This window comes from Falco peregrinus, chromosome 2 (genome assembly GCF_023634155.1).
Source record: "Falco peregrinus isolate bFalPer1 chromosome 2, bFalPer1.pri, whole genome shotgun sequence".
Lineage (NCBI taxonomy): Eukaryota > Metazoa > Chordata > Aves > Falconiformes > Falconidae > Falco > Falco peregrinus.
In genome coordinates, this window is record NC_073722.1 from 46,973,151 (window position 1) to 46,986,137 (window position 12,987).

General features: G+C 37.8%; 1 protein-coding gene across 10 annotated transcripts in view; it reads left to right on the plus strand.

Annotated features, from left to right (window-relative positions):
• The window catches only part of NSD2 (nuclear receptor binding SET domain protein 2), a 102,478-nt gene that overhangs the window by 27,903 nt on the left and 61,588 nt on the right, over positions 1–12,987 (plus strand). For 5 of the 10 annotated variants that reach the window (XM_055796813.1, XM_055796818.1, XM_055796811.1 and 2 more), the window contains exon 2: positions 12,168–12,793. In XM_055796813.1, coding sequence (XP_055652788.1) covers positions 12,197–12,793 — 597 coding nt within the window. In that variant the 5' untranslated portion in view covers positions 12,168–12,196. Of the gene's footprint in view, positions 1–6,276; positions 6,409–7,665; positions 7,851–12,167; positions 12,794–12,987 lie in introns of those variants that run through there. The other 5 variants (XM_055796815.1, XM_055796814.1, XM_055796817.1 and 2 more) reach the window with 3 other exon arrangements.

A 12,987-nucleotide genomic window follows, 5' to 3' on the forward strand; every position in this document is an offset into this window, starting at 1 on the left:
TTGGTTGTTTCAGTAAGCATCTATATCCCATATATTAAAACATGCTGGGTTTTTCATGGAGTATGCAGCCATCAAAAAATATGACAGGTTTTTTTCTGTATTTGAATATAAAAGGTCTGGATATTCTTGGAGATTATATGGCTAGTTCCTGTGAGGGTTATAGGAGTATCCACCCTCGTACATACTCAGAAGAATTCAGATATTAAAAGTACAGTAAAACCTACTAATTTATCAAATATTATTTGAAAATGTCAGAAGAAACTAGGTCATTATACTTTAAGGGTATAGATTTAAAGTAGTTTAGAAAATGGAATTTAAATGTAAAATATTTCTTTTTAGTTCAACGGGAATCCAACAAATGGCTAATAAGAATAAAAAAAATTGTTTTAATATCTGTAGGGCTACGTGCTTTTTCTGAAGCCAGTGGTTTTGCAGAAGAGACTATTGCATTTTAAATTACTGCCTGCTTGCAATAGAGTGAGTATTTGTTTTGGACTGGAAGCAAAAATTATTCTTGAGGGGGTTGCTTTCTGATATTTGGGTGGTGAAATGTATGCATATGGGTTTGTATACATATATATATGTGTGTGTGTGTGTGTGTGTGTGTGTATGACTTTCTGTCCAAAGCATTTCACTGACAAAATAGCAAAGGAATGGCAAGAAGGGATTATTTTTCAGTGTCCTATTGTTTGTGGCCCATTCACCTCTCACTTTTGGACTGAGCCTGCTTTTTGTTCCACCGGTGTGTCTCTGTTTCCCAAGTGAGGCCTTATTTCTACAGACTGATAAATGCGTGTCTTTACTTGTGGTCGATCAAAGCCTATTGACTGCATTGGGACTCCATGCGTATATAAAGATCCACCTGCTCTGCTCAGATTACTGGATCAAGGATGTAGTTTATGATGAGAAGATACAAGCACAATTCTTGCAGCATTTTGGTCACCTCTGGTCTTTTCTGCGTACGTAACTACAAGACATCTCCTAGGTTTTAAATGTAGAAGATGGTTGAATGCATGGAAATTGCAAGTATTTTCAGTGTAGAACAAGGTAAAGTGCCTAGCCTTGCCTCGGAAAAATATTTTCATCTTTTCCCAAGTGTACTGTGCTGCACAGTGGAAAGTATCCACCAAGTGCTATTGCTAAAAACAACAGATACCCTACCATTCAGTAATCAAACACCACTAAGAAACGCTTGGTAGGAGTAATAATAATGCAGTCGATGATGATGGCATATTTTAATACTGTGCTTGCGACTATACTATTTTAGTTCTTTCATTACTTTTCTGCAAAGAGACATGAAATGGCCTTATGGTTGAGTAGAAATTAGACAGTCTAGTATAATTCTTGAATCTAGCCTTTGGACGAAGGAAGAATGGAGATACTGAAGTGGATCTAAGTGGTTAAGTCCATGTTTCTAGGAAGCATCGCTTTCCAGTTAGGATGTAGCTTGGAGAAATGTCTTCACCAAGGATATGCTGGAATCTCGGTGGTGTAAATGAGAAAGGCTGAGATGGACTGGCACCAGGATAAGCGGTCAGGTGGTAAAGTGGAGAGAGAAAATAATGTCCCATCAGAGCTTGGCATGGGAGTCCAAATTTCTTTGGGTGCATAAATGTTGAGGACTTGAGAGCAAAGGGGTGGGTGAGGAGAGAGCCTTGTTGACGTGGCAGTAGTCACCCCGCAGCTTGTAAATCCATGTAGCTGGTTGAATGGGTCAGTTAGCTATTTTATATAATTAATGGTTACTTAGAAGGCTTTGGTTTCAAGAACGTTCTTGGAGGAAAAGAGAAACTACCTACATTCCTCCTTCACTGCACCTTCAAATTAGCTTCTCTGTGACCTGCAGTCATTGGAGGTAATAAGCACTGTGTAAACATATTTACTTTTTTCCTTTCAGTTTACACTGACAGAAATTACAAAAAAGTGATATGTCAATTGCTATTTTAAATGTTTTTTTCAAGTTGATGGTGTCTAGCATAGTTATTTTATATTTTCTAACACCAGCAGGAAGGGAAGTTTTTAGAATGTGTTAGAAGGGAAACTTAAACCATACTCTATCCTGCTGCCCTTCTGGTGAATAGCAAGCTAAAAAAATATGCAGGATTCCTGGAGAACAGATCATATATACTAATACCTTATGTATGGTGATGATAGGTTAATGCATAGTCCATCATGCATTACTTTGCTCACAGGCAACTCTAAACTTTAGCACCAGATAATCTATTGACTTTCAAGTACATTTGAAAAGCTGCTTCTGTCTGAAGCATATAGTAGGTTACACCATAAACTGAATTTTACAAAACACATTTTGTGTGCAGTAAACAAATACCTGTTAATCATGGTTGAAACTAAAGCAAGGTTTCTAATGTCCTCCTTGCTAATGTTAAGAAATAATATCATTATATGGAAATTGTTCAGGTAGTACAATGGTGTGATGAGCTACATATTGAAAGTAGATGTTTGAAAATCTTTTTCAACATTTCATGGCAATAAAATTAAATTTACTGAGTATGGCAAAGTGAAGCACCAGCCTGTATGTATTTCAGAGCATTCTTATGTTGGGTAAAATTACTTTGCTGTGGAGCACCATTGATGTAGGTTCTTGCATTTGACATAATTTGAAACTAATAAAATATGTAAGTGACTTAAAGCATGTGTTAAATTGCAAGGGTTACTCAGCAGGTGATGGCTCTGTTTCTAGTTTGGTCCCCATCCTTTAAACTTGTCCTATTTTTATCTTTGTGCAAGATAGCAATTTGATCTTGTTTTAAACTTTGGTATTCAGCTCCCCAGCACAAATTGGAGCTATTTTATATTCATCCATATTTGGGGTAAGGATACATATGTGGTAAATGACTGGAAAACTATAGCATGATGTGCTGTTGAAATAGGCTTTCATAGAAGCTTTAATATTTTTCTTCTGCTGTCTGTGAAGGATATTGTTAGTTTTCTGTGTGGTCCTTGGGAGAAGCACAAGGCGGTCTTGTTCTGTTGGCTGACAGAGATGGCCATTTAATTGTCTTTGTGAAACCTCTTCTGGCCTGTGCCTCATATCAAAACACTAAAATAATGGCATCTCACATCTGTGCTAAAGCACACATTAAAAAAAATAATTATGTTTTAAAATAATAATAATCTTTAAACATATTTGGCCTTGAGGGCTAACATCAGGATTCCGCATTTTATTTGCCATAGTTGAAAACATAATAGAGAGTGAACCTTGTCCTGTTCTCTTGAGTTCTGCCTTACTAAATAAGAGATACACCAAGGAGCAGAAGATGAAATACTTTGTAACACAAATACATTCAAGAAAGAAGTCTGAGGTTAGGAAAGATTTTTATTAGGAATGTAATCTAAACACCATTTGAAATATTTTGAAAAGCTACTGGTGAAAGAATTAAAGAAGCAGTTGGAAGGAGATGCAGTAATACAGCCTCCTGTCATAGTGTTTGGGACCCATTTCATATATTTATTCATTATAAGTTGAAGTGTAAATGTTCCTGCTGTGGCACGGGTGAGTCTGTGGAGCTGAGGTTCCCAAGATCATGTATCAGATAAATCAGTTGTGGAACTTGCCAGCCTTGGTGGGATGCCATCAAGGCAAAGAACCTGACTGCACTGGCACTCAGAAACATCTAAATTGGGGAGTTATCTCTGTAATAAAGAATGTCCAAATTCTAGTCTGATAATAAAACCAGGGGGATTTAAGCCAAAGTATGAACCCTGGGGAGCAGTGTAGGATGAAAGGTATGAATATGGATCATTTTGATATATGGAGTAGTTGCCAAGAACTTTCAATCAGATACTTCTGAATGAAATTAATGTGATTTTTCTGTGGAAGCAGAATGCAGACCATCAGAAACTGTTTTATAGTAGCGCTTCTGAACAAACGGGAAACAAATGCTGTGATTGAATGTGGAACATGGCTGAAATTCAGCAATAGTGCAAAAAACAAGTAGTAGAAGGTGCGTGTACAATATCTGTTTGTCAGATGAATGCTTGGCACAAGTGGTAGTGATAGCTGAGTCTTCAGAAAATCTGCAAGTAAGGCTAGCAACTACAGTTGCTTACTATGACTTACTTCTACAGTCAAAACTTTAGATTTTCCCATGAGAAGTGGGTACAACAGTATTTGTCTCAAGAACTATACTTGATAAGGCCATGAAGTAATCCACACTGCTAGTGCTATGCTGAGAGAAAGGATGTCAAAAATGGCAAGAGATACCCATTGCAAACCTCTCAACACAAGTTTTGGAAAGTGAACAAGAAGGAATTGGTTTGTTGGACAGGAAAATGTTTTATCTTTCTGTCTCCAAGTTAAATGGGTAAGCTACACTGTACTTGCAGAAACCTGAAACTTGCCTCAAATTCCAGACTTTATACCTGTAACAGTTACACTAATTGCTCTTTTAGAGAGATTTTTTGAAGTAGACATTGTGAAAGAAATGGAAAGGGAATTAAGAACCATGCGAATGTTGGTGATGCGTTTCGGCAAGAGTACATTAAAGCGCCAGCACAGGGAAGTACTTCAGATGTCTGAACCAAAAGCCACTTAATAGCAAGTAGTTAGGTTTGTTTGGAGAATGTCTAGCATTCCAGGTCTCAGGTCTTGAGTGTTCCTGGCATACGTCTACCAGTTGGGGTGTATGCGTGTGTGTTTTGCTTTGAGGTAATACATTGATAGAATAACTAACATAGTCACATGTATATAGTTACGGTCTATGTGTAAAGTAGACCAGAATTAGCACAGTATGGCCGGGATTACATTGTAGATGTAGTTACATTGATCAGATATGGATATATACAATTTTTGCCGGAAGGTGCAAGTCTATAAGTAAAATTCCATAGTGCCATTGAGTCAGTGTTAACTACCTCAGAACTTCACCTTGCAGTTCTTTACTTAACGTTATGGGATGTGAACATCAATGTACTGGATGAAAGAAATCATGCATATTTTTACACGTTACCTGCCTACATCTGAGAGGTGCATTATCAGTGCCATGTGGTGTTGTTTTTATAAACAACAGAAGACATGGCCAAATACTGCTCTATCATAAAGATTATCATACTGTGCTATGTATACATATAGCTAGGCTTTTGTTGTAGTGACAAGGCCTCATGCATTACCAGTGTCACTATGCTGCTCTTAGAATTATTCCAATGCACTAAGTGTGCTTCTGGCATCTAAATCTATCCACTTGGGTGAACAGGTTTTAGTGTCATGATAGACAAAGATAGAGTTTTAAGGGTCTAGGCAAAATTATTGTATCTGTATTAAAATTAGTTGCTGTCTGGGCTGATCTGGGCAACACTGTTTATTTCTGTAGAGGTGTAGCTGGTAATGTTTCGTTAATACTACAATTTGATTCATTACTTCTACTGATAACTTAATTTGTGGTGTCATCCCCGATTTGATCTTCCCTTCCCAGAATTTGCATAATCAGAAATTTTCATGATATTCTCAGTGAAGCCTCAGGCAGTTACTGTGCTGTCCTTACTACATGCAGAAATAAGGGCAGAATCAGTGGCCATAGTGAAGAGGAAACCAACAGGTTATAGTGCATTTATCTGCTGCAGTGAGTATTATGTAGAGCCAGAGGATCCAAGTCTTGAAGGTGTATGGTGCAGTGGAGGTAGGATGCTGAAAAGAAAAAGCAGTGGGATTAAAAAAGAGGTGGGAAATCAAAGTAGGATTGGACCAGATGAAAAAGCAGTGTAAATAAGGAACTCTGCACCTAACTGCTAAACTATTTGAGATTGCATTTGGTTCTTCATTTCCAGGCTAAGTAGAAGCCAGATGCACAGCTCTGGCCCACCTGAGAGGCAAAGACATCATCTCTTTGGTGGGTAAAGACCTAGACTGGGTGAGAATTCTAGCTATATTGAATTGTCGAGTCCTGTTTTGCTGGAGAGGGGCCATTCCCCATTCCCTTCAGCTGAACCATTTGGAACTCTCCAAGAGACAGAAAAGTTTCAAGTTTGCATTTGAAAGCATAACTTTTGGGTTTTTTACTTTTACCTGTTAAGCAACTGTTGAGGGCTACCTTTTAGTGTTTATTAAATACTTGTGGTAAATCTAGTAGTTCCTACCTGCTTATCTGCAGAGGAGAAGCTTCTATTTGATACAGTAGTATCTGTATTCTCTCTTCAGACAGAAATTAAATGTTTTAAAAGAATATGAATTTACTCAAATCTCTCTCCTTCCTTCACTACCCACCTCCAGCAGCAGGAGTGGAACTGACAAAAATTTCTGCAGCAGTGGAAAAAGAGTATTTCTTCTGATTTTGAAGAAAACCAATTACTGGGGAGGAGTCCTGTTACAGCATCTTCTAGCCTTATCCTCAGCAGCAAGGGCTGGTTGCAAAAGCTTTTCCTGAGGAGAAACAAAAAGTCAAGTGCTTCAGTTCTGTAAGCTTGCTTTCTGCAGTAGCAAGTAACACTTAAAGTGATTGAATTCTTCACTTGCCATTCTACAGTTCTTAACTGTACAAGGTGGTATTGCCTATTGCCTTCACTTGTTTCAATTGATGAAAATAGACTACCAATTAAGTTCTAAAATTTTATCCATTGGGGGAGGAAGCAAACCCAAAACACCTTAGAAAAGATCAATACTGATTTTTTTTTTTTTTTTTAAATAAATTGAGTGGCAGGTAAGTGTAAGTGCAACTCTTAAGTACACTAACCTTTTTCACATAAGTTTCAAATTGCTTCATTTTTTTGTTGAAATGTATATTATGTCTCTATATAAACATTATTGGGTACTCTAAGTGTAAGGAAATGTTCGTATACTCATTTAAAAATACTTCATAGGTTAGCCTTGCTAGCTGTCTGGTTAACTGAAATCATTGTACATCTACTGCAAGACTAATGAAGTCTTTACTTCAGGTGCTTTTAAATTAAAAATTGTCTCATTTGGACTAAAGTTTCCTTTTTTCTTTCTTTCCTAAGACTAGTGGTAAATTTGTAGAACATTTTGGTATAATTATTTTCAGTTCCCTGCCAGCTCCTACAGTAATGGTTTTCTCCATGAGAGATAATGTTTTTGAATTTCCTGGATAGAGCTGGTTTATAACAATTTTCGGCAAATCTACATGCAATTTTCGGTTACACATTTTCTTCTAAAATTAAATTCTGTTTAGATCCTGCAGCATTTTTCATTATTTTAATACAGTGAAGAACAGTTGCAACGTACTGCATTAATGTAAATATGCTTCTACTGCTGTTTGATATTTTAGGGGGTTTATGCAAGATAAAGTGTGTAAGCATACTCAATTTTTCAAATGTATTAGCAAGAATGTATTGTAACTTTATTAATCTCTTCAAGTATTTTGTCTCATTCTGATCTGAAAATAGGAATAACCTTTGGTCTTAAAATTGATGAGAGAATGGAGAAGGTTTATAAGAAAGCTATCTTTATGGACAAAAAGTAGCAGCCATCTATTTGCTTTTTTAGTGCCAGCTGAAAGCCTGATCTGTAGGTAATAAAAATAGCTTTTGTGGATAAAGTTTTCTTACTGTGAATTTTTATTTAGGTATGTTGTCTTCCACCCCCCTCACCTCAGAGTAAATCACCTGAGAAATGGCTTTAAGAAAACTCTTAAACAAAACAAAAGTGGTATTTAATAGTGATGCTTGTTGTTGATTACTCTTCGCTCCCTTTGGCAGAATTGGAAGGAATGGACTACTCCATTATTTCTGACACACAAGAAAAGCATCTCTGAAATTGCAGCAGATGTGGAAGAAATGAATAATAAATATCACATAAATGATAGTGGCCTGGACCATGAAGGAGGAATCTGACACACAGACTGTGTTTGGCTCATGACTCCTGTCAGATGATGGACCTTCAAGTAATTAATAACATTACTTAAAATGTCTGCAGAATAATTTGCCTTATATAGAACTTTTGTTTTTTAGTATGAAAGTAAGTACAAAGCTATCACAAGGAGCGTTCGATTGGCATTGTCCAATTAAACTATCTAGAGACCTACTTCTGTTAAGTTATATCTTTTGCTTACTGAAAGCTATTTGTTCACAAGCCAAAAGATTATGTTTATTCAGCATACTCCTTGGCTATCATGATTTTTCCTCCTTGTTAGCAAAAATGGTACTTGTTGTGTTCACCAGACAGTCAATATGGGATGATACTAGCTTAAGGTCATTAGCCTCTACTAGCCTGTGGTGCTTTTGTCCCCTTCCTTTCCCTTGCCTCCCTCGGTTTCCTTTTCTATAGATGCAGAGTCATCTGGAAAAGAGAAGGGATTGCTTTTGTTTCTATGTGATATGGTGGTCTGGCATGAGTGCGCTTAATTTAACTACCAAATTAATCATATGCTCAGCTGCTTCAGGACCTTACTCTTATAACTGATGAGCCAGATCTTGTCTGTGATCTATGAATTCATTCCTTCATGTTGTGTCTTACAGATCTCCTTGCATTAACTCTTAAACTCACAGTACTGCTTGGGTATCGTTGCTAATCATTTTCTTTCCTTGCTGCCTCTTCTTTTCTACTCTATTGTCGTCTTCTCACAGAGAGCCTAGTCCTTTTTCTTGCTTGTATTGTGCTGCCATTAATTTTAGATAGCAAAGGTTGTACAGAATTTAACTAGATTTGATTTTGCCCTTCTTTCTTAACCCTTTATTATTCCCATGTGTAGATTTGCTAGCTTTTTCCATTTAATCAGACCCCACAATGTAGCTTATTTTTTTACAAGGAGGACTGAGATGCATATCAACAATTTCCTTCCATCAGTTGTCCTACAGATGGTGACTGACCTGCAAGTTGCTCTCACCATGTCTCACCTCCCCAGTGGGACTATATTTGCTTGCAGGTACTCGCATCGATTATCTTTGCCCATTATTCTGCCTCCAAGTTTAAGCCTCTTCTCATGTGGCTCCCTTAAATCTTTGTTCAAACATGGTCTGCTTTCCATATTCTCTAATCTGTATCTAGTGATTCTCATAAATTGTACAGTCTGAAATTACTGCCTTTGTCTTCTTTTTCCCGCTTACTGTCAGTCAGGGTACATTGACTTCCTCTTATACTCCTGGATTTGTTGTCTCTCTAGGCTCCAGTGATTCCAGGGGCCTTTTTCAGTGCTTTCAGCTGTTTTTAGTGACATGTGTTAGTGAGAATCATTAACTGAACCTTCACTCCCTCAAGTTCTAGAATCTGTATGCTGTGTATCTTTGGATTTATTAAGCAAATCAAGGAAACTCTTAGAAGTTGAGGATCTTTCACTGCACGGTCTTCCTGGTCTTCATATTTTTGCGGTACAGAATTACTACTCTTAGGTTTATTAGCTAGAAAGTCACTTGAGTTCTTTGAACTGTCTTTTCACTTAGTTATTTACTGGTCATCGTCCAGACAAGGCCCTGAACAGCTTGATCTGCATTGGCCCTGATTTAAGCAAGGTGGCTAGCACAGGTGATTCGGAGGAAATCCCTTCCAGCCTAAGTTATACTGTGACTGTGGTGATTTTTATGTTTTTTAGCTCTTTAGCTATCGCTTGTTTTTATGCATGCAGTGTGTTGAGTTTGAGTTACACCAGTAACATAGTCTAATTTGATTATTTGTTGCTTTTTTTGAGTTGTCCTGGTCTGCCTCAAGCTTGGTGGCTTTCTAGCTTAAGGAAGTAAGTGATGAGAGTAAGAGTTATTATTAAGCAGGACAAAAAAGTACTAGTAGAATTACGGATTAAGACAGTTACAAAATGCAGATGTCTCGATCCAGACACCAGACCCTGATGAGAAGCTAATGGAGCCATATTAAAAAACGTTTTTCAGCTTAACCGTGTAGTTGATGCACGGGACAAGTCCCACGAGGCATTTTTGGTGCTGGTCCTGCTGTGAGCCGCTGTGATAGGCAGCAGTCCGTCAGGCAGCGCGGTGGGGGCTGCGGTGCTGCCTGCTCTGGCAGGGTCTGGCAGCCACTGGAGGGCGTCGGCAGCCGTGGAAAAGCTGCTCGCCTGTAGGCTGGCTGGCTTTTGGGTAGGGGGAATTTAGATGCCCACCTCAAATCTTTTTTACGCTCTGATTTACTCTGTTAAGAATCTTGTGGTGGGGAAGCACAGATTTTACAACTCAGTGTTTTGGGCGCTTTTTTTTTTATTATTATTGTTATTATTAAGGAATTTTGCTGTCATCTCCGTAACCATAAGCATCACATGTTCCGTAATGGGTTTGCCTTTTGCCTAGAGATTTACAGAATTTGTCATCAGTCGTTTCTTAAATATGATTTCAGTTAAATCTGCTGAATCACAGTTTGAAACATGGCTGTATGATTAACTAGGTTGAAATTCTGTCTCATGTCTGTGTTTTCAGAGAAGGTCTTGTGAAAGTACATGAGTTCTCTTTCAGTTCAGTGAATTCTTTGTTCTGTTCTGGTGGAATTTTGAGTTTGCTTTTACCTCTGACTCCTCTTCAAAAGAGTTAATACAGTTGGCTGGTTTCCATTCATTTTATCAGAGATTTTATTGGTAATTCAGACTTCATCTTGCTAAAGAAAGATTAGAACCTTTCCTGCCACAGTTTCACTTGAAGTTCAGGTATACTTGCTCTCCTTACTTTGTTTAATACCAGCTTATCAGACTGTTGCTTGTCCCTGGAGAATGATTTTCATGTCTTAAATGAGTACATGGCTTGTATGGAGATACCCTTGCATCGTGTAGGGTACCTTAGAGCAGCATGTTAGGGAGATTCAAGCATTTGCTAAGGAGTGATGGAGCTATGATTTTTAGATGTCTTACTTTTTCTGCATCTTTGTGGATGAACAGGTTTCATGTTGGCCAGTTGCTTTGAGTTCAGGCTTGACACCATTAAGAAGCTTTGCCAGACTAAGGCAATGCTCACTTATAAGAGTTTGTGCATTGCTACTCCTGATGTAGAAGTAGCAAATACGCAAGTTTCAGAAATATACCAGTTGTAAACATTTTAACGGTGTAGCTTAATAATCAAGGTGGTGAGATTCAGAAGAGTTTTCTTCCATAGCAACTGACAATTCAATAGTTATTCATCATGGTTTTTACTGCACTTTTTTGGAAGTGTATGAGACCAGATTTGATGAATTTTTGATTCGATGTGACAGTTCTTGGACTTAATCATATATGAAATTGGTTACCTGAGCATGCATATGATGATTATTGTGCTGAGCTTTCATAATATTTATGATGGTGTATTTCTCTATATCATGTATACACTGGACCTGGTAATAGGAAGAGTTTATGCATATGAATTTTAGAAATGAAAACAATCATCTTGCTTGGTCTAGGAGCGCAAAGGAGTCATTCTGCCATTCGTTTGCTGCAATAATATAATGTTTAAATGGGCTGGGTCGGCTTTTAGAACCCTTGGAAAACCTATCTAGGGCAGATAATAGTGCAGTTCTAGCTTGCTGGATGTTTTCACATTTCTGTATAAAAAGTGAGTGTTTGCTGCTGATGTTGTTACGAAAAAGCTGAAACTCCAGCAATTACTTTGACCATTTAAATTTTGCACAGTGGGTTCACTGGCCTGAAGGATCAGCTTTTTCGCAGTGGGTTGGTGTTGATGATGCAGAACGCTCGCCTTTTATTCATTCTCATAGCCGGAAAACTTTGGGGTATGTCTGAAGACTGAGATGTCTTGTTTCCTGAGGAGGTGTGCTTTGATGGAAGATGGAGGTGCCTGTTTTGTAGAGTATGGAAGAGAAGCTTGTGATGCTGCTGTCCATGGTGTAGGTGCTACAGGAACACAGCCTGTGGGGTTTTTATGCTGGCACAACCTCTTAGAAATAGACTCATCTGTTTTATGTTGTTATTAATGATATTATCTTAGGTCTAACTCTTACTTGTTTTGAACAGTCCAATGCCTTTGATTAATTAGTGTGGGTAAGACTGGTAAGACTCATGCTGTAGATTGTTAACAGATAGTTAAAATTAAAGCTGTGGTTTTGCTCTGCTTTTGCTTTAATAAAATTGATGATTCATCAATCTGTTTTTACTTTTTCGTAATGCATATTAATATATATATTGAAGTATTTTGGTTATGAAGATTGTAAACAGCACTTTTTTAGTAAAACTTGAAGTACATTGAGTTGTATTGGTGGGGACATACCTATCTGAATACTTGGTAGCTTTTGACATTTCTGTATTATTAAAAATATTCTCTGTCTTTTCCTCTTAATATAGCAGAGTAAGACTGGAAACATCTGGGCTGAATGGACTTTAGCATCAAAAGAAGTTCTCAACTGTTAACTCGAAAAATTAACTACATCAAAATGAAGCAGGTACCAGAGATCCTTGGAAATACCAATGGGAAAACTCAGAATTGTGAAGTGAATCGTGAGTGTTCTGTCTACTTGGGCAAAGCACAACTTTCTGCCACCCTCCAAGAAGGTGTCATGCAAAAATATAATGGCCATGAGACTCTTCCGTTTATTCCAGCTGATAAATTGAAAGATCTAACCTCTCGTGTGTTTAATGGCGAGTCTGGGGCCCAAGATGCCAAGCTGCGCTTTGAACCCCAGGAAATCAAGGGAGTTGCAACACCACCCAACACTACTCCTATCAAGAATGGCTCTCCAGAAATTAAGCTGAAAATCACTAAAACATACATGAATGGAAAGCCTCTTTTTGAATCTTCCATTTGTGGAGACAATGGTGCAGATGTGTCTCAGTCAGAGGAAAATGAACAAAAGCCAGCAAACAAGGAGAGGAGAAACAGGAAAAGAAGCATAAAATATGACTCCTTACTTGAGCAGGGTCTTGTTGAAGCAGCACTAGTATCAAAGACTTCAAGCCCTACTGAAAAGAAGGTAGTACTTTTTTTTACATTCTTTCTTTTGTTAGGTTTGTTAATCATACTGAGATTTTGTTTGTTTATATGCTAATCTTCATTTCGGGTATTTCAGTAGGTGCTTCCCATAAACAGTTTGCTTTCTGTGATACTCTCTGTCTCAACAAAGGAACAGATGCACTGTGGTTCTGATCCGTGTTTATTGGTGAAACT